The following is a 20,857-nucleotide window of genomic DNA, read 5'->3' on the forward strand; positions in this document are numbered from 1 at the left end:
CTGGCACAAACAGGACAACACAAGAGTGCTTTCACTTAAAACTAAACTTTACTTAGTCTCAAGCACTAACACACGTCCGCAAAAGGTTAGTAAAACACCCCCGACCCTTGATAATTACCAAAGTTGAGTGTGGCTCTCGAGTGACACAGTGGCAGGTTTCCGGTGGACAAATCTTCCATCTGTCAGTGAGGACTGCAAGATGTATCCAGGGGGAGAGTCCAAAAAGAGTCCAACTACCTCAAACTTTTCCCCCTTATTTATACATTAGTAATAGAATGACATGTCCCTTAAAGAAAACTTGTTAAGCAAGCAGTTCCAATGGTCAAGCAAGATTATCGATTAACCAGGTGTGGGTTTTTCCAGAGTTTGCAGCCTTGAGACCCCAATAGACATTCCTGGGACACACCCTGCTCTTTTAAAATGCATGTATCAGCCACTTCAACACAATGGTTATCAGCGGGGTCAAGCTGCCCTTTCTGTGGCATCCAAAACTCCCCCCCACACACTCCTGCCTTGGTCAAACTGAGAGTGCTGAATGGCCAATTTACAGCCTGCTGACTTGGCTGCTTTTAGCAATAAGCCATAGTGGTTTTAGGCACTTTACTGGTTTCCAAAGTCTCCCCCTACAGTATCCAGATTCAAGGATTGCAAAGCCCGTCAACTGTGGCCAGACTAAAGCAGAGGCATTGATCGAAAATATGCTGTCGCTACTCTTGACAGAATTTTCAAAAGACCTCAGGAAGCCAGACGGTCTCTATTTCTCAGTTGCCACAGACGCATCTAACAAGGGCAAAGAGAAAACTTGCCCCTTATCACTGAGATACTGCCCACCCGAACATGGGGTCCAAGATAAACTGTTAGACTTCTATGAGCAAAGCGAAGAGACTGCAGAGAGAAAAAGGAACATGTTACTTGAAAAACTTGCAACACACAAACTAGACGTCAGCAAAGTGTCTTCCTACTGCACTCAGAATGCAAACATGAATTATGGAAAATGACCATCCGTGGTACCAGAATTTTTAAAAAATGAAAATATCTTGCCTGCAAACTGCCCTGCCCGTATTCTGCATCTTGTGCACAATGCTGTGAAACATGCCAGCAACGAGACTCTGGTGATTAAGACGTTCAATCATTTCAGCAGTTCTGCTGAAAGAGTAGCAGCACTGAAAACTATGTTTGACTTTGAAACAGTGTGGATATGCAGCATGCCACTTTACTGCACCATGTTCTGACACACTGGTTGAGTCTTTTCCAATTCCAATATATCTTTTTTGAGATGGGGCAACCACATCTGCACACAGGATTCAAGATGTGGGTGTACCATGGATTTATATTGATGCAATATGATATTTTCTGTCCTATTATCTATTCCTTTCTTAAATATTCCCAGCATTCTGTTCGCTTTTTTGACTGCCACTGCACATTGAGTGGATGTTTACAGAGAACTATCCACAATGACTCCAAGATATCATTCTTGAGTGGTAAAAGCTAATTTAGACCCCATCATTTTGTATGTATAGTTGGGATTATGCTTTCCAATGTGCATTACTTTCCATTTATCAACATTATATTTCATCTGCCATTTTGTTGCCCAGTCACCCAGTTTTGAGAGATCCTTTTGTATCTCTTCCCAGTCTGCGTGGGTCTTAACTATCTTAAGTAATTTTGTACCATCTACAAATTTTGCCACCTCACTGTTTACCCTTTTTTTTAGATCATTTGTGAGTATGTTGAATAGGACTGGCCACAGGACAGATCCCTATGGGACACTACCATTTACGTTTCTCCATTCTGAAAACTGACCATTTATATCTACCCTTTGTTTCCTATCTTTTAACCAGTTACCAATCCATAAGAGCACCTTCCCTCTTATCCCATGGCAGCTTACATTGCTTAATAGCCTTTGGTGAGGGACCTTGTTAAAGGCTTTCTGAAAATCTAAGTACACTATATCCACTGGATCCCCTTTGTCCACACGCTTGTTGACACCCCTCAAAGAATTCTAGTAGATTGGTGAGGCATGGTTTCCCTTTCCTAAAACCATGTTGACTCTTCCCCAACAAATTATGTTCATCTATATCTATATTACATCTATATCTCATCTATATCTATTTCTAAATTATGCTTATCTGACAATATTGTTCTTTACTATAGTATCAACCAGTTTGCCTAGTACTGAAGGCAGATTTACAGGCCTGTAATTGCCAGGATCACCTCTGGAGCCCTTTCTAAAAATTGGCGTCACATTAGCTATCCTCCAGTCGTCTGATACAGAAGCTGATTTAAAGGATAGGTTACAGACTACAGTTGGTGTTCACCCAAGAGGTCCGAAGGAACTCAAATGTGAAATTGCAGAACTACTATCTGGTCCTGTTGACTTATTGCTGTTTAGTTTATCAATTTGTTCCAAAACCTCCTTTAACAATAGCTCAATCTGGGACAGTTCCTCAGATCTGTCACCTGAAAATAATGGCTCAGGGTTGGGAATCTCTCTCACATCCTCAGCTGTGAATACCGATGCAAAGAATTCATTTAGTTTCTCCGCAATGGCCTTATTGTTCTTGAATGCTACTTTAGCACCTCAATCGTCCAGTGGCCCCACTGGTTGTTTAGCCGGCTTCCTGCTTCTGATGTACTCACTAGAATTTTACTTCCACTTTTTAAAGGATGCCTTTTTGCCTCTCACTGCTTCTTTTACTTTGTTGTTTAGCCATTGTGGCTCTTTTCTGGTTCTTTTACTATGTTTTTTTAATTTGGGGTATACATTCAAGTTAAGCCTCTATTATGGTGTCTGTAAAAAGTTTCCATGCACCTTGCAGAGTTTTCACTTTTGGCAATGTACCCTTTAATTTCTGTTTAACTAACCTCCTCATTTTTGTGTAGTTCCCCTTTGAAATTAAATGCAACCATGTTGGGCAACTCTGGTGTTTTCCCTGCCAAGCGGTCCAGCTATATTCGCCTCTTGGACCAGATCCGATGCTCCAATTAGGACTATATCAAGAATAGCCTCTCCTCTTGTAGGTTCCAGGACCAGCTGCTCCAAGAAGCAGTCATTTGAGGTGTCAAGAAACTTTATCTTTCTATCCTGTCCTGAGGAGACATGTCCCCAGTCAATATGTTTCATTCCCCCAAGTTTTTGTGATGCCTCTTATATCAATATCTTCATTTAATACTAGGCACTCTAGTTCACCCCTTTTATTATTTAGACTGCTAGCATTGGTATATAAGCACTTTAAAAACTTGTCTCCTTTTAGCTGTCTGCTATTACATAATATAATTGAATGGGACTTTTTTTTATTTGACTGTTTCTGATCAGATCCTGCCTGTATTTGATCATTTTCCATCCTCTCGCACTTTCTAGGACATAGAGACGCTCTATTAATAGATCCACCCCTTAGGGATCTCCGAACCACATTCTTGTCCGCACCTGTTCACTTTCCCCCAACCCTTAACTTTAAAAGGTCATAGACCAGTTTTTAAACTAAGTGCCAGCAATCTGTTTCCATTTTGGTTCATCTACAATAAACCTGGCCAACTACCTTAGCCTCTGAACTGAGCCTTTGGTCTGTCTTTCTGAGTAACATTGAAGTCTGCTGAATCGGCAAGCTGTGTCCTCTCCTCAGGCACCTAACACTGGAGCTCCAAGAACAGCAGCACTAAGCAGCTGTAACAAATCAGCAGCCTTAACAACTCTCCACAGCACTGACAACAAGGGTAAGAAGGAAGGTAAAAGATTACACACATTCCATTGAGTTCATTTACCCTTCACCCATCAGTTTCACTGAAGGACAAAGAATTTTTTTTTTGTTTCAATATATATAGGGCAACAAATATGTAGATTCCGAAAATAAAAAGGCTTATGGTTAGTAACTTTTTATGATTTTTGCATGTTAAGCTCTCGTACTTCTTCTAGATACTAACACACCTCAGCTGGGGAGAGAAAAGGAACCAGGAGCCTGGGGGACCAGACACTCAACCGGTGTGGGAGAAGGAAAAGGACAAAATGCTGCAGGACAGTGTGGCCAAGGCAGAGGAACAGCTGGAGCTTCAGAGAGAGACAGAGGGAGGAGAGGCAGCTGCAGAGGACGAGGGAGGGAGCCCAGCTGGAGGAGAGAATGGGGGCATGGATCCTGGAACATGGCTGGAAGTTGAGGGAGGAGGACAGAGTGCAGCAGAAGGACTTCTTGGCAGGGGGTTATACTAGATGACCCTTGCAGTCCCTTCTAACCCCGTGATTCTATGACTTTTTTGACAGGCTGGCCACCAAGAGACAGGCCCCAGCTATAGGTCCATGGGATGATTCAGTCCGACCTGCAAACGATTTTCAGCTCTCTGCACTCCCTGCTCCCCATGGTGGCTGCCCGCTGCGAGGCCGCTGCCGGAGTCTCCTCCCTAAGAGCATGGTTTTGGCGCTGCTACAGTCGATGCAGTGGCATTGATTTTGCAGGTCTGATGAAGACACGCTCAATCAATGGGAGAGAGCACTCCTGTCAATTTCTGGACTCCACTTCCCCGAGAAGCATAAGGCAAGTCAAAGCATGGTGTAGTTCCACAGTAATTGTAAGCAGAGCTCTGCATTGTGTTTATTGTGGCGTGTCCTTTCTGGATTAAAATACAAGAAGTACTCCAGAAAGTCATGTGTCTCTCTAGTTAAGGACTGGAAAATAAACTTCAAAGCAGAGAAACATACTGATGAAACTAGCAACTGCACGAACTGCAAGACTAGCTGCATCTTACAAGGCCTCCCTTGAGCTAGTGTAATGTCAAAAGGTTTATGGGGATAGGGATGAGGTTAAAAGGTGTCCAGCAAGTAGCTCAGGCGTTTGATGATGAAAAAATGGCAACAGATTTTTAAAGTGTGTGTGTGATGGGGCAGATAACGCTGGACCAGCATGGCAGGGGTTGAGGAGCTGCTTTGGACTGGAGGAACCCTGCCCCACCCCATGCACAAATCACCCCAGAACTGGAGGAAGAGTTAAAAGGAGGAAACTCCATTCAGATGGGGCCAGCTCTGGGAAAGGGGTGGCTCTTGAGCTTCCCAGCTCCCAGACAGAGGCCAGGTGGCCAGCAGAGCCTCTGTACTTGCAGAAATACAACACAGATCAGCAGTAATGCCTGGTGCAACAAACACTGTCCTGTCTCCAGAGGTAGTGGGGAATCTGACAGTGCAACTTCAAATCCCACTTTGATCCTGGTAAACTCTTTAAGATGGGTCCTGGTGATGACCCTGAGGCGTACCTTACCAGCTTTGAGCAGATGGTGGTAGCAGTGCAGCGGCCCCCTGTCTTGTTCACCGTCGTCCTGACTAGAGCAGCCCAGGCCAGCAACTGGGGGCTCAACCTGATGGCTGCTCAGGATTAGCCCCAGGGTCAGCATTAGGGGGTAGCAAGAGGGGGCATCGCAAATCTATGTTACATCATATCCACTGAATGCATCCGATAAAGTGAGCTGTAGCTCATGAAAGCTTGTGCTCAAATAAATTTGTTAGTCTCTAAGGTGCCAAAAGTACTCCTTTTCTTTTTGTGAATACAGATTAGCACAGCTGCTACTCTGAAAACTGTGCATATAGTAATGCGGGTATTACAGTAATTTAACATCTAAAAGTTGAAATACACCACACTAAAGCAGAGAAATGTTTTGGGGGCAGTGAGAGGCAATGTCAGGCAGCTCAGGCTTCAGCCCTGGGCAACAGGGCTGAAACTTTGGCCCTGAGTGGTGGGCTTACTCCTTAGTTTCTGACCTGGGCCCCAGCGAATCTAATACTGGCCCTGATAACCACAGATTTAAGGCCACCATCCTTGATTATTGGGATGTCATGAAAAGGCACACTTGTGTTGCTTTCATGAACAGAAATATCTACTGTGGGCCTGGCACCAGGTGATAGTGTTCAGGCTTAAACCTGAGTTCAGCTCCTGCCACCACTGTGGCTGGCAACTCTGGGGAACATGTTCCCTACAGTGGCTGACAGCTCTCGGGCCCTCATCGACTCACAGCTCTGGCTCTGCCACCCCAAGGCTGAAGTGGAAAAATGTCACGGAAGTCACTGAAAGTCACAGATTCTGTGATCTCCGTGACAGAATCTTATCCTTAGCCGTGCCTGTGAGCAACTTGCTGTGGTGACTGGGGAAGTGGAGGAACCCAGTGACTAAGACAGTGACCAGTTGAGCCCATGGGTGAACAGCTCCACTTTCTCGAGCAAGTCAGTGAGAGTGTTGTGTCTCCTGCCCAGTGGCAGCTGGCCATTGTTAAGTGCTGACAGCTGGAATGTCATCGCCACAATAAGGCTTTTTAGGCTGCTCACTACCTCTGTCCTTGGAGCTCAAGTGTTAGCAGTATTAGTGGAGAAGGCAGCCTGCTCATTCAGCAGACCTCAGTGTTACTCGTAAATAATGATCACAGGCACAGTTCGGTGACAAAAGCACTCGGCCAGGATTATTGTTCTTAAGGCATAGCCCAAGTGCCCTTCCTCCATGGTTAGAGGTATGCTAACATGAGTGCCGAGTGGTTCAGTCAGCAGCAGGAGTCTCTGCTGTCCCCTAGGCCACACAAAGGGTTAAGGTGAGGTACTCTGACTTTTGTAGACTGGACAATGAACTGGTGAACAGCTGCTTTAACACCTGCCTCTTTTTCAGGCCCGAGATCTTGCACCAGGCCCCTGCTAAAGTCTCTCTCTCTCTCTCTCTCACTACTACACTATCCAGTCTTAAGGGAATATGTAAAGCCCCTCTCATTCCGTTCCTCCATATTGATCACCAATTTGAAATGATAAGTGTGGACTTTGTGGGGCACCTAGAGAGAAGTACTATGAGATATCAACATTTCCTCATTATCCTTGACTACACAATACATACTTCAAAGCCATCCCCTTGTGCTCCTCCAATGCACCTGTAGCCCAAGGTCCAGTGTGCTTCAACAGCAGCGCTGGGAACTATAAGCTATGAACTACAAACTGTGGCATGTTGGGAGAACTTCCTGGTCCCTGCCAGGATGTACTCTCTGGCCTCCCATCAGGGGGTCTCAGCCCTGACTGAACCAGGAACATGTAGCAGGCAAGCAGAGAGGAGGCTGCAGGACTGTATTCCAGTTCCATGTTCTTTATAGAATAAAGCCTTGTTCCTGTGATTTGTCTGAGTGGGTCTGGTCTGGGGTAAGCACATACTGACACACAATGCAGAGCACACAAAGAAGCCTCAGGCCCAGTTTCCCAAAGTTATGTAAAATGTCTCAAGTCAGGCTTCCTATATCTTGAACAACCTCATACAGGGCCAGTGAACAGGAGCGGGGACTACACATTTAGCATCACAAATGAGCTTATAAAAAGAAAAGGAGTACTTGGGGCACCTTAGAGACTAACAAATTTATTTGAGCATAAGCTTTTGTGACTTACAGCTCACTTCATCGGATGCATTCGGTGGAAAATACAGTGGGGAGATTTATATACACACACACAGAACATGAAACAATGGGTTTTATCATACACACTGTAAGGAGAGTGATCACTTAAGATGTTGGTGTAGAGGCTTCTACATCCATAATGGTCAGGAGGGTGTTTTCAGGAAGATCACTGATGGATTGTAGTTTCCTCAGGAAGTCAGTGGTGTCTCGAAGATAGCTCGGAGTGCTGGTAGCGTAGGGCCTGAGGAGGGAGTCTACATAGCCAGACAATCCTGCTGTCAAGGTGCCAATGCCTGAGATGATGGGGTGTCCAGGATTTCCAGGTTTATGGATCTTGGGTAGCAGATAGAATACCCCAGGTCGGGGCTCCAGGGGTGTGTCTGTGTGGATTTGTTCTTGTGCTTTTTCAGGGAGTTTCTTGAGCAAATGCTGTAGTTTCTTTTGGTAACCCTCAGTGGGATCAAAGGGTAATGGCTTGTAGAAAGTGGTGTTGGAGAGCTGCCTAGTAGCCTCTTGTTCATATTCCGACCTATTCATGATGACGACAGCACCTCCTTTGTCAGCCTTTTTGATTATGTTGTCAGAGTTGTTTCTGAGGCTGTGGATGGGATCGTGTTCTGCACGGCTGAGGTTATGGGGCAAGTGATGCTGCTTTTCCACAATTTCAGCCCAAGCACGTCGGTGGAAGCACTCTATGTAGAAGTCCAGTCTGTTGTTTCGACCTTCAGGAGGAGTCCACCCACAATCCTCCTTTTTGTAGTGTTGGTAGGAAGGTCTCTGTGGGTTAATATGTTGGTCAGAGGTGTGTTGGAAATATTCCTTGAGTCAGAGAAGTCGAAAATAGGATTCTAGGTCACCACAGAATTGTATCATGTTCATGGGGGTGGCGGGGCAAAAGGACTACAGGACAGGCCCAACAAAGAAAACAACAGAACGCCACTAGCCATCACCTTCAGCCCCCAACTAAAACCTCTCCAACGCATCATCAAGGATCTACAACCTATCCTGAAGGACGACCCATCGCTCTCTCAGATCTTGGGAGACAGACCAGTCCTTGCTTACAGACAGCCCCCCAATCTGAAGCAAATACTCACCAGCAACCACACACCACACAACAGAACCACTAACCCAGGAACCTATCCTTGCAACAAAGCCCGTTGCCAACTCTGTCCACATATCTATTCAGGGGATACCATCATTGGGCCTAATCACATCAGCCACACTATCAGAGGCTCGTTCACCTGCCCATCTACCAATGTGATATATGCCATCATGTGCCAGCAATGCCCCTCTGCCATGTACATTGGCCAAACTGGACAGTCTCTACGTAAAAGAATGAATGGACACAAATCAGACGTCAAGAATTATAACATTCAAAAACCAGTTGGAGAACACTTCAATCTCTCCGATCACTCGATTACAGACCTAAGAGTGGCTATCCTTCAACAAAAAAGCTTCAAAAACAGACTCCAACGAGAGACTGCTGAATTGAAATTAATTTGTAAACTGGATACAATTAACTTAGGCTTGAATAGAGACTGGGAATGGATGAGTCATTACACTAAGTAAAACTATTTCCCCATGTTATTTCTCCCCCCCACCCCACTCCCCACTGTTCCTCAGACGTTCTTGTTAACTGCTGAAAATGGCCCACCTTGCTTGTCACCATAAAAGGTTTCCCCCCCCCCGCTGGTAATAGCTCATCTTAAGTGATTACTCTCTTTACAGTGTGTATGATAAAACCCATTGTTTCATGTTCTCTGTGTGTGTATATAAATCTCCCCACTGTATTTTCCACCAAATGCATCCAATGAAGTGAACTGTAGCTCACGAAAGCTTATGCTCAAATACATTTGTTAGTCTCTAAGGTGCCACAAGTACTCCTTTTCTTTTTGCAAATACAGACTAACATGGCTACTACTCTGAAATGAGCTTATGAAATTCTTCTCCCAGGTGGTAATACCCTGAGAAATCCTTAGTGATCAAGGACCTAACTTTACTTTACAATTAATGAAAGAACTGTGCGATCTACTGAGGATAATGACACTCAGCACATCGACTTACCATCCCTAAGCTGATGGGTTGGTTTCACAGAACTTTCATGGTGATGTTAATGAAGTTTGTAGCATTGGATCCCAAACACAAACAGTGGGACCAACTCTTCCCCTGCTTCCTTCTTGCTGTAAGGAAAGGCCCACAAAAAAGGAGTCCAGCTGTGAATGTTCACACTGGGTGATTGGATGTTATTGTTACTACCAAGTTGCATTTCCAAATACTGATTCCATGGCAGGGAGCATTTGAGGTAGAGAGGCATGTGGAGCCCATTGACTATGAGGTGCAGCACCCAGAGAAGAAAAAGGAGACTTATATAAGAACATAAGACTGACTACATTGGATCAGACCAATGGTCTATCTAGTCCAGTATCCTGTCTTCTGACAGTGTCCAAGAGCTTCAGTGGGAAAGAATAGAAAGAATAGAACAGGGCAGTTATTGAGGGATCCATATCAAGTCTCAGCATCTGGCAATCAGAGGCTAGGACACCCAGAGCATGAGGTTGTGTCCCTGAACAAACTAGCTAATAGACATTGATGCACCTTGTTGCCAAGAAGGCCAATAGCTTATTGGGCTGTATTAGTAGGAGCATTGCCAGCAGATGGAGAGAAGCGATTATTCCCCTCTATTCAGCACTGGTGAGGCCACATCTGGAGTATTGCATCCGGTTTTGGGACTCCCACTGCAGAAAGGATGTGGACAAATTTGAGAGAGTCCAGTGGAAAATGATTAGGGGACTGGGGCACATGACTTATGAGGAGAGACTGAGGGAACTGGGCTTATTTAGTCTGCAGAAGAGAAGAGTGAAGCGGGATTTGATAGCAGCCTTCAACTACCTGATGGGTGGTTCCAAAGAGGATGGAGCTCGGCTGTTCTCAGTGGTGGCAGAAGACAGAACAAGGAGCAATGGTTTCACATTACAGTGGGGGAGGTCTAGGTTGAATATTAGGAAACACTATTTCATTAGGAGGGTGGTGAAGCACTGGAATGGGATACTTAGGGAGGTGGTGGAATCTCCTTCCTTAGAGGATTTTAAGGCCCGGCTTGACAAAGCTCTGGCTGGGATGATATAGTTGAGCAGGGGGTTGGACTAGATAACCTCCTGAGGTCTCTTTCAACCCTAGTCTTCCATGAATCTATGACCTATTCTCCATTAACTTACCTAATTCTTTTGTGAATGCTGTTACAGTCTTGGCCTTCAGAACATCCTCTGTCAAAGAGTTCCACAGGTTGACTGAAGAAATGTTTCCTTTTGTTTGTTTTAAACCTGCTGTCTATATATTACCACAAGAACTAGGGAGCACCAAATGAAATTATGTGAAGGAATAAACAACACTTCTGTATTCAATTTCTCCACACCAGTCAGTTTTATAGATCAATATAATATCCTGTCTTAGTCATAAGAATGGCCAGACTGGGTCAGACTGAAGGTCCATCGAGCCCAGTATCCTTTCTTCCAACAGTGACCAATGCCAGGTACTTCAAAGGGAATGAACAGAACAGGTAATCATCAAGTGATCCATCCCTGTCACACACTCCCAGCTTCTGGCAAGCAGATGCTAGGGACACCATCCCTGCTCATCCTGACTAATAGCCATTGATGGACTCTTTACCAGAGGATGTTGTGAAGACCAAGACTGTAATTGGTACCTACTGCCTTTGTGCCTTAACAACATGAGTCTCACTGAATGTGGGTAGAGACTGGGCACCTAACTCACATCTGTGCCTCTGAACATCTCCCTCCACCCTCACTATCCTAATTATAGCTGGTATGGTTACTCTAGCAGTCCACAGGCTTCAGGGCACATGCTGATTGCTGACGGCACTCAGGAAGCTGTTTCTGCCCATGGCACAATATTGCCCTATGGGGGGTTTATGACATAGCCTCTGCCTGACCGAGGCAGCACAAATTGCCCCTTCTATCAGATGGGAGGGGCTATTACTCTGGGTTTGAAACAAGGATGTGCGAGAGCAGTTCCATTGCACGTCATATTCTTGGGGATTCAAAGCATGGTTTGTTAGACAGAAGGGGAGGAGAAGATGCTCAGATTCTATGACCATGAGCAGCAGCACAGAAATGCTGATAGACAAATGAGTATGTCTAAGCTTTGGCTCTTTTTTTTCTCTCCAGTGTTATAGTAATGCCAGACCACTATATCAAGTTTTCATGATTCAGTTTGCCCTGACAATCTGAGTGTTTATTATTGACGAATCATTTCTTCACTCCCGGAGGAGGTACTTGAGCTGTAGTTCTCTGGGATTATTTTTCTGCTCATCTCATGGCTCACAGAGCTGAGGGAATTTTCTGGGAGTTCTGGCCAGTCCTCAGGGACTGTACAAGGGAATCATAAAGGTCGCTGTTCAGCACACTGAGTGTCAGACATGTGAGATTCATATGCTGATAATCAGGGCTCTGCCTTCCTGTCGCAATAAGGAGATTTCCTCTCTCTGCTGAGCAGGATTTCGGTGAGTTGCCTGTTTCTGCATTAAAGTTAGTGCTGAGGGCTCAAGAAGGGTTCCAGGGTTCAAGTCAAAAAACATCTGGCCAGGAATACACCAGCACAGCAACTTAAACTGTTTAGTATTGTCAGAAACACCAAGGGATTTACCTGGTAAAATTGGAACTACAAAATTATTGTAAATAGTTTAGATGTATTTTTTTTAAGATCAGTTCCTTCAGACTCTTTCAGAGCTCTACACAATAGAGCTCTCTGTAGGAGGATGTGAAGCTGTGATTTTTACAATTGAGAGCCAAAAGTTAAACACTAAGTTTGAAATCTTGATCCCATTCAGTTCAATAACAGAACTCTCAACAGAACCCTAAATCCATATGTAGGGACTTAAATAAATGGCCTGATTCACACCGGCCAGGAGCCTCTAGTGACTTTAACTGGCGTCGGCCCGTGGCCTCTATGGATGGGTGAGCTTGTTTGGACCAAAGAAGAACTGACAGGAGAGTTGCTGAAATCTCAAACTCACAGGCTTAGACGTTCAGAACAATGAGGATAACAAGTTTGTGTTTTTTTGGTGGGAGGAGAGGGGTCTGCTCTGGTTCTGGAGAGGATGAGAAGAACCAAAAGGCAGTTAAACAAAAAGCAAGTTTCTGGGTCAGAGGAAACCAAGTGTGGTTGTAAATCTGACTGGGAAATTCCAGGAATGTGTGTGTGTGTGGGCTGGGGTGGGGACATGTAGTATCCAAATCACAGTGGCAGTCCTGAAACTGAGCGAAATTGGGAATACACATCCTGCCTAATGCACGGACCAAAGAGGCGCAGTGAGGCCTCCTGGAGTGGCAGCTGTCTCAGACTGTAATGGAATGTAGACAACACTGCAGCAGATGGTCTCTGACACCATCCCTATTCTGGATCATCCCTCTTCCCATGAGCAACCCCACTATAGCCTTGTGACAATGTCAGCAACTGTCAAAATGGAAAAGTAGCTTCTGGAAGGTGTGACTGGGTTTATAACCGGCTTCAATACATTAAAGCTTTGCGTGACTAATTCTTTCTCAAAAAAACACTGTCTCCATGTGGCATGGCTGGAAGTTGTGGGGGTTGGGGACCTACATGGGCAGGTGGGAAGTATTGGGAGTTGTAGGGCAGAGAGTGGGATGTATAAGGACAAGCGAGCAGTGCTGGTGGATGTGAGGGCAGGGAGCGGCATGCACACAGACGGTCAGGCTGTGCTCTTGACACTGAATTTGTATTTGTGATTGTTGGTGCAAGGCCAGCACAGAGACCTTTCCTGGCCCCAAGTGAGTTTGGGTAGGTCTCAGGATATTTTTGCCTGGGCAAGCTACAGAATTGCAGGCTGGGTGTCACGACCTTTACTCAGTTTTGTTTCCAACTGTTGTTGTTGTTGTTATGTAACTTCAGGCATTTCCCCGGTAGAAAGAACCATTGATTTTTTGCAAAAAGAAAAGGAGTACTTGTGGCACCTCAGAGACTAAAAAACTTTATTTGATCATAAGCTTTCATGAGCTACAGCTCACTTCATCGGATGCGTTCAGTGGAAAATTCAGTGGGGAGATTTATATACATAGAGAACATGAAACAGTGGGTGTTACCATACACACTATAATAAGAGTGATAACTTAAGGTGAGCTACTACCAGCAGGTGAGCGGGGGGGGGGGGGGGGAAATGGGACCTTTTGTAGTGATAATCAAGGTGGGCCATTTCCAGAAGTTGACAAGAACGTCTGAGGAACATTGATGGTTGGGGGAGGGGGAATAAACATGGGGAAATAGTTTTACTTTGCGTAATGACTCATCTACTCCCAGTCTCTATTCAAGCCTAAGTTAATTGTATCCAGTTTGCAAATTAATTCCAATTCAGCAGTCTCTATGGAGTCTGTTTTTGAAGTTTTTTTGTTGCAACTTTTAGGTCTGTAATCGAGTGACCGGAGAGATTGAAGTGTTCTCCAACTGGTTTTTGAATGTTATAATTCTTGATGTCTGATTTGTGTTCAATTATTCTTTTACATAGAGACTGTCCAGTTTGACTAATGTACATGGCAGAGGGGCATTGCTAGCACATGATGGCATATATCACATTGGTAGATGGGCAGGTGAACGAGCCGCTGATAGTGTGGCTGATGTGATTAGGCCCTGTGATGGTGACACTGCACCCCTTATTCTTCATACTGTTATTATTATCATATAATTATAATACAGTTTATGCAAAGGTGGGTCATGTAAGATGTCATTGGAAAAGTTATGAATATTGAGTATATATCTATTTCTCAAATGTAATTACACCTGGGTAACACCCACTAGGCAAGATGCTTTCAGTCTAGACACCTGGGTTGTGAAGGGGGCAATGGTCCATTAGGGAAAAAAATAGGCCTTCGGAAAAACTTCTCTCCTTCCTGAGAGCTCTTCAGACAGACTATAAGTAATGGATGTTGTGCCTCTACAAGACCATGTGACCAGGCCACCTAACTCTGGACTCCATTTTGGGATGTTTGTACTTTTCCCACAAACTGGTATGAGAAGCAAGTTTTGAAACAAAGGATTCCTGACATATACTAAAGCTAAATAAGATTGTGGGTGACATCATTGGTGATTCTTAACTCCCCACACAAGAGGCTTCCTGGTAACACCTGTGGAAAAAAGGCTGAACTGGGGGAGTGATGGACCCAGGCTAAAGGGATTTCTAAGCTGTGTATGGGAACCTGGGAAATCCAAGCTCCAAAGCAAATGCAGGTTGTGCCTTGAGAATCTGCCAGATGGCTTGTATCATCAATCACGTTGAGAAACTACTAATTCATAGTCAACTTAACTAGGAACCCATCACACTTTGTCATCAGCTGCTTCAATCTCCCATCACACTCTGACCCCTCTGTCCATACTCTCCTTCCACATCCCAGGCTGCCCCAATTCCAACATCATGCTGGTCTCCAGTATCTCCTCCATGCTCCCCAGGAATCCCTGGCACCAACCATCTCTCAGCCTCCCCACAACCCTTCCTTTGAAAGGGGTGAGGTGCCTCTTGTCACACCTGCCCCCTTGGGTAGGAGGTAATCAGTGACTGTCTCACCAGTGAGAAATCGCACACATGAGTGGCAAAACACAAGGCACTTCTGTGGCTTTTCTCGTTACACCCATCCACAAGCCATGGTGTTTCCGGGATCGTTACACAGGAACAACTTGCAAGCTGAAAAGTATGCACATTATGCAATGGGAGTGGTCAGTTCTGGGACATGTGAGGGCCTAGATAAATACAGCTGCCATGTGGAGAAACCACAGGGACACAGATGTTAAACCCAGGATGCCCTGGGAACATTATGGGATCCCTCAGCCTGATGTAATATACACCTAGTGTGACATTTCCAAGTCGCCACGGTCACATAAGAATTTCTCCTCATAGGGCTAAACTCAACCCGGTCAAGAATAAAAAATTTGCCTCCAGTAAGCTGAGACAAGAGCTTGAAGGCAAAATGCCTCCAGCTGACTTCAGATGACAATGTTAGGAGATTCAAAAGCCAGAAGGGACCATTGTGATCATCTTGTCTGTTCCAATGGTTAATTACTCTCACCGATAAAAAATGTATGCCTCACTGTTAAAAAATGGCATCTTATTTCAAGTCAGAATTTCTTCAACTTCAACTTCCAGCCACTGTATCCCATTACTCTTCTGTATACTAGGCTGAAAAGCCTAACATTAAATATTTTGTCTACAGTGTAGGTACTTAGACAGTTATCAAATTACCTCTTAACCATCTTTGTTAAACTAAATAGATTGAGTTCATTAAGTCTATTAGTATAAGGCAGGTTTTCTCATCTTGTACTAATTCTTATTACACTTGGATGTTGGTACACTGAATAGGGTTCAGACGTCTTTAATCATGGACACCAGAACTGGACACAGGATTCCAGCAGCAGTTGCACCAGTGCCAAATACAAAGATAAAATAACTTCTCTGTCTCTCCTTGAGATTCCCCTGGTTATCATCCCAGGATCAGATTGGCTGTTTTGACCACAGGGTCACACTGGGAACTCATGTTTAGCTAATTATCCTTTCAGGCTCCCTAATCTTTTTCAGAGTCATTGCACTTCCCATGATAGTTCCCCATCTTGTAAGCATCACCTGCATTCTTTGTTCCTAGATATAGATATTTACATAGCTATATGAGAACGCATGTTATTTGCTTCGACCCAGTTTACCAACCAATCCAGATTGCTCTAAACCAGTGGCCTGTCCTCTTCATTGTTTACCATACTCCCAATTTTTGTGTCATCTGAAAACTTCAGGTATGAGAAGGGTTAAAATCTGAGTTGCTGACATATGTCTCTGCTTACACTTGTCAGTTAGGTCCTGTAACTTATGTCTCAGACAAAGCTGGATGCCTGCAAGAAAGTGTCTCACCAAAAGAAACAAGGGAAGTAACGGGGCAAGCTTTTAACCCTAAATATCAAGACCCTTGTGCTCTTTCTGCCCATTCTGCAGAGCACAGTGTCATAGCCCAGCATGATAATCTCTATTTCCCTTAGGGAAACTTTGCTCCTTTCCCGTACATGAATGTCATTGTGGACTAGACATATGGTCAGTCTAGTCCAGTGTCCTCTCCCTAACACTGACAGCCCTAGGAGCTGCAGAAGAAGGTGTAAGAAACCTCGCAGTAGGTGGATGGGGGGCATGACCTGACAATCCTGAGAGCATCACCCTAATGCCTAACAGCTAGAGGTAGGCTTGTGCCCTGAAACACAGGGGTGTTTAGGCTTTCCAAAATGTTTATTTAGCTGTAACTATTCTAACTGGAGAATCTCACTATGTAAATGTCCAAACCCTTCTTGATTCTTGCTTAGCTCACGGTCTTAACAACCTCTTGTGACAATAAGTTCCTCAGTCACATTGGGCACTGAGTGAAGAAAGCATTCTATTTTATCTGTTTTGAATTGGCCATGTTTCAGTGTAACGTTATGAGACAGGGAGAACATATTCTCGATCAGCTCTTTACCGGTGAATATTTTATAGACTTTTCTCATGTTCCCTCTTATTCATCTCCTTTGTAAGGTAACAATCCCAGTCTTTTCAACCTCTCTTCATATGAGTTTCCGCCTAGGCCCTTAATCATTCTTGTTGCCCTTCCCTAAACCTCTCTGGTCCTGCAATATCCTGTGTGAGAAGGCTGCCTTGTACTACACACAGGGGTCCAGAGGAAGGTGAAACATTGACTGATCTCATGGCATTGTATTTTCTATAAGATTTTCCACCCCACTCCTCCTGCATCCCAATATTTTGCTCAGTTTCTGTCCCTGCTTGCACTGTAACCAGGGTTTCACAGAGCTGCACACCATCATACCAAGGTTCGTGTAAGGATTTTGAGGAGTTCAAGTTTTTACCTCCAATGGACATACACACTGCAGTTACTGACATTGAAATTCATCCACTAGCATGTAGCCCATTCCCCTGGCTTTGTTAGCTCCCTCTGAGGAATTCTCTAGACTGGACTATGACTGAAATATTCTGGTGCCATCTGTAAGTGTTGGCAACTTACTGCTCAAACCCCATTCTACATTAGTAATAACTATAAAATATTTACTGTAATAATTGTTCTAAAGTGGGTAACCCACCTCGCTGTGCTTCTCTCCCTTCACAGGCACCTGGAGAATTTCTGACCGTGATCGAAGGATCAAGCTTCTCATGGCAGTTTTCAACCTCACCCCCTCTGATCCTTCAGTGTTCATCCTAATGGGCATCCCTGGCCTGGAAGCTGCCCACATCTGGATTTCCATCCCTTTCTCTATGTTCTACATTATTGGCCTGATGGGAAATTTCATGATTCTCTTTGTTGTCGGTAAAGAACACACCCTGCACAAGCCGATGTACCTGCTTCTCTGCATGCTGGCACTCACAGACATTGGCATGTCTACATCTGCCGTGCCGAATGCACTGTGCATATTTTGGTTCAATTTGAAGGGCATTACTGTGGGTGGCTGCCTCACCCAGACTTTCTTCCTTCACATGGTTTATACAATGCACTCAGCTGTCCTAGTGACAATGGCCTTCGATCGATACGTTGCCATATGTAACCCTCTGAGATATGCTACCATCCTCACCAATGCACAAATAGCTAATCTAGGGCTTGTGGGTTTGATAAGAGCTCTTCTCTTCATTCTGCCCATGCCCCTGCTCCTGAGCAGACTCCCATTCTGTGCCAACCGCATTATCCACCACACGTACTGTGACCACATAGCTGTAGCAAAGACATCGTGTGGGGACATCACAGTCAACAGGATGTATGGCTTGGTGATAGTGGTTTTAGTCATTGGGTTAGACCTGACACTCATTGTCCTGTCATATGGCCTGATAATCAGGGCTGTCCTCAGAATCTCCTCCAAGAAAGCCCACCAGAAAGCCCTCAACACCTGCACAGCCCACGTCTGTGTGATGCTGATTTCTTATACTTCTGTCCTCTTAACCACTCTGATTCACCGATTTGGAAAGGGCATAGCTCCCCATGTCCACATCATCTTGGCCAACCTCTATGTCCTTCTCCCGCCCATGCTCAACCCTATCATTTATGGGGTCAGAATCAAAGAACTTCGTGACAAAGTAGGCAAATACACCTGCAGAATATGATCGCTGGGGGCCAATGACTTTAAACCTTTCTGACACGAGGGCGAAAGGAGATCTCTTTGTTAATCACGAATGCTCTCTCCTAGTTTGGCTGAACACGTGATTGTGAAAATTCACAGTCTAAGAAATTCCTTACACCTAATGTCTTATCACTCAATGACCAAGCAGTGCTCTTTCTCTTGCTGGGTTCTCTCTCTCTGACCATCACCTGATCTTTCAGTGTCACCCATCAGCTTTCATCCTCTCTCCCACTGCCACTCAGACTCTCCATGACTGTCAGACTACCAGAAGATACTGCAGCTTTCTGAAGCAGGGTGGCTTCCATATGTGAATTGGGTCCTTGTCCATTCAACAAGATTAAGCCACATTTTCTGATAGCCAAAGACAAATAAAGCAACTATAGCGCTGCATTTCTTTATCATATGTACTGTGATCTGGTGAACAAAAATTACCTGATTTTCTACATCCAATCCCTAAAGAATCCTGAAGGGAAAACCAAATGTTTCTGTTGGAATGTGCTAGTACAGGAAAGCTGCTGCAGGGATTGAGGATATTCTACTTGAGCTTATTAGTGAGAGTTGTGAAATTGTGTGTTTTTGAGAACTGGACTGTGGTTCCCTGAATTGGGGGGGGGTGTTCACCAGAATATGATCAAACCAATTGTAACCATATGATGTGCACTCAGCCAGTATGAACTAATAAAATAGAACACCTAATAGTTAAGGGTTAATTGGAAAGCAAGCTTTTAGATGCAAAGTCAAAATCTAGGTGGCAGTTTCTGTGAATCATAATGGGAGGAAGAGAAAGGCAAGTAAATAAGTGAGAATGAAAGAAGATAAATAGATGAAATCCTTGAGTCTAGATGCCTCTGATAATAGATGTTTATTGAAAGTTAAGAAAAGTGATGACCCGATGGGGTCATTATGTCCTACGTGTGTTGTAAAAGGTTTAAAAGATTAGCTGATACACTGTACTTTGGAGCAGTCCTCTGAAACCATCTTGAGAGACATTTTTCCTAACACCATTGCTCCCCAGTGGGTAAACAACTGGCCTCTGTCAACCTGTTGTTAATTACTCAATACCATTCCAGATGTTAGACATAGGTAAATATCTGGGATGTTCTAAATCTATTGCTTAAGTGTTGTTAGTATATAGGCTTGTTTTTCAGGCTGAGAGAGAATTTGGGGTTTCACTTTTTAATACTCTCATATCTTACACTAATATGTGTGAAGAAGAATGAACAAAGACACTGTGTGTTGCATTTCCCACAACCAGGTGGGACTTTTAACACAATGAGGAAAGATAAGGGTAGTGCAAAAGTGCTACAGGGTATGGGGGGAGTATAATATATGAGCATACACTGGAAGGCTGCCTAGCTCTTGAGGCAAGGTCAAACTCTAAAAGGCCAAAGAAATGTGACCTTAGCACAACCTGACTACTCAGCCTTCCCATGGAACACAAAAGACATGGGATGAAGACCCTAGATATATGAGGCTCCTGCCTCATACTGGGAATGAGGGGCGATCAACAGGTTATCTCAAGTGCTTATATACAAATGCACAAAGCCTTGGAAACAAGCAGGGAGAACTGGAGGTCCTGGTGATGTCAAGGAATTATGACGTGATTGGAATAACAGAGACTTGGTGGGATAACTCACATGACTGGAGTACAGTCATGGATGGTTATAAACTGTTCAGGAAGGACAGGCAGGGCAGAAAAGGTGGGGGAGTAGCACTGTATGTAAGGGAGCAGTATGACTGCTCAGAGCTCCGGTACGAAACTGTGGAAAAACCTGAGTGTCTCTGGATTAAGTTTAGAAGTGTGTGCAACAAGAGTGATGTCATGGTGGGAGTCTGCTATAGACCACCGGACCAGGGGGATGAGGTGGATGAGGCTTTCTTCCGGCAACTCACGGAAGCTACTAGATCGCATGCCCTGATTCTCATGGGTGACTTTAATTTTCCTGATATCTGCTGGGAGAGCAATACAGCGGTGCATAGACAATCCAGGAAGTTTTTGGAAAGCGTAGGGGACAATTTCCTGGTGCAAGTGCTAGGGGAGCCAACTAGGGGGAGCGCTTTTCTTGACCTGCTGCTCACAAACCGGGTAGAATTAGTGGGGGAAGCAAAAGTGGATGGGAATCTGGGAGGCAGTGACCATGAGTTGGTTGAGTTCAGGATCCTGACGCAGGGAAGAAAGGTAAGCAGCAGGATACGGACCCTGGACTTCAGGAAAGCAGACTTTGACTCCCTCAGGGAACAGATGGCCAGGATCCCCTGGGGGACTAACATGAAAGGGAAGGGAGTCCAGGAGAGCTGGCTGTATTTC

General features: G+C 44.7%; 1 protein-coding gene across 1 annotated transcript; it reads left to right on the forward strand.

The window, feature by feature from the left end:
- Positions 1 to 17,593: 17,593 nt before the first annotated feature.
- Positions 17,594 to 18,532, forward strand: LOC119842825 (putative olfactory receptor 52P1). Its single transcript, XM_038371493.1, has one exon. It carries the CDS (start codon positions 17,594 to 17,596, stop codon positions 18,530 to 18,532), a length of 939 nt encoding a protein of 312 aa, XP_038227421.1.
- The last annotated feature ends 2,325 nt before the right edge of the window (positions 18,533 to 20,857 follow it).

The sequence above is a fragment of the Dermochelys coriacea genome, chromosome 1, assembly GCF_009764565.3.
Source record: "Dermochelys coriacea isolate rDerCor1 chromosome 1, rDerCor1.pri.v4, whole genome shotgun sequence".
In the NCBI taxonomy this organism is placed as follows: Eukaryota; Metazoa; Chordata; order Testudines; family Dermochelyidae; genus Dermochelys; species Dermochelys coriacea.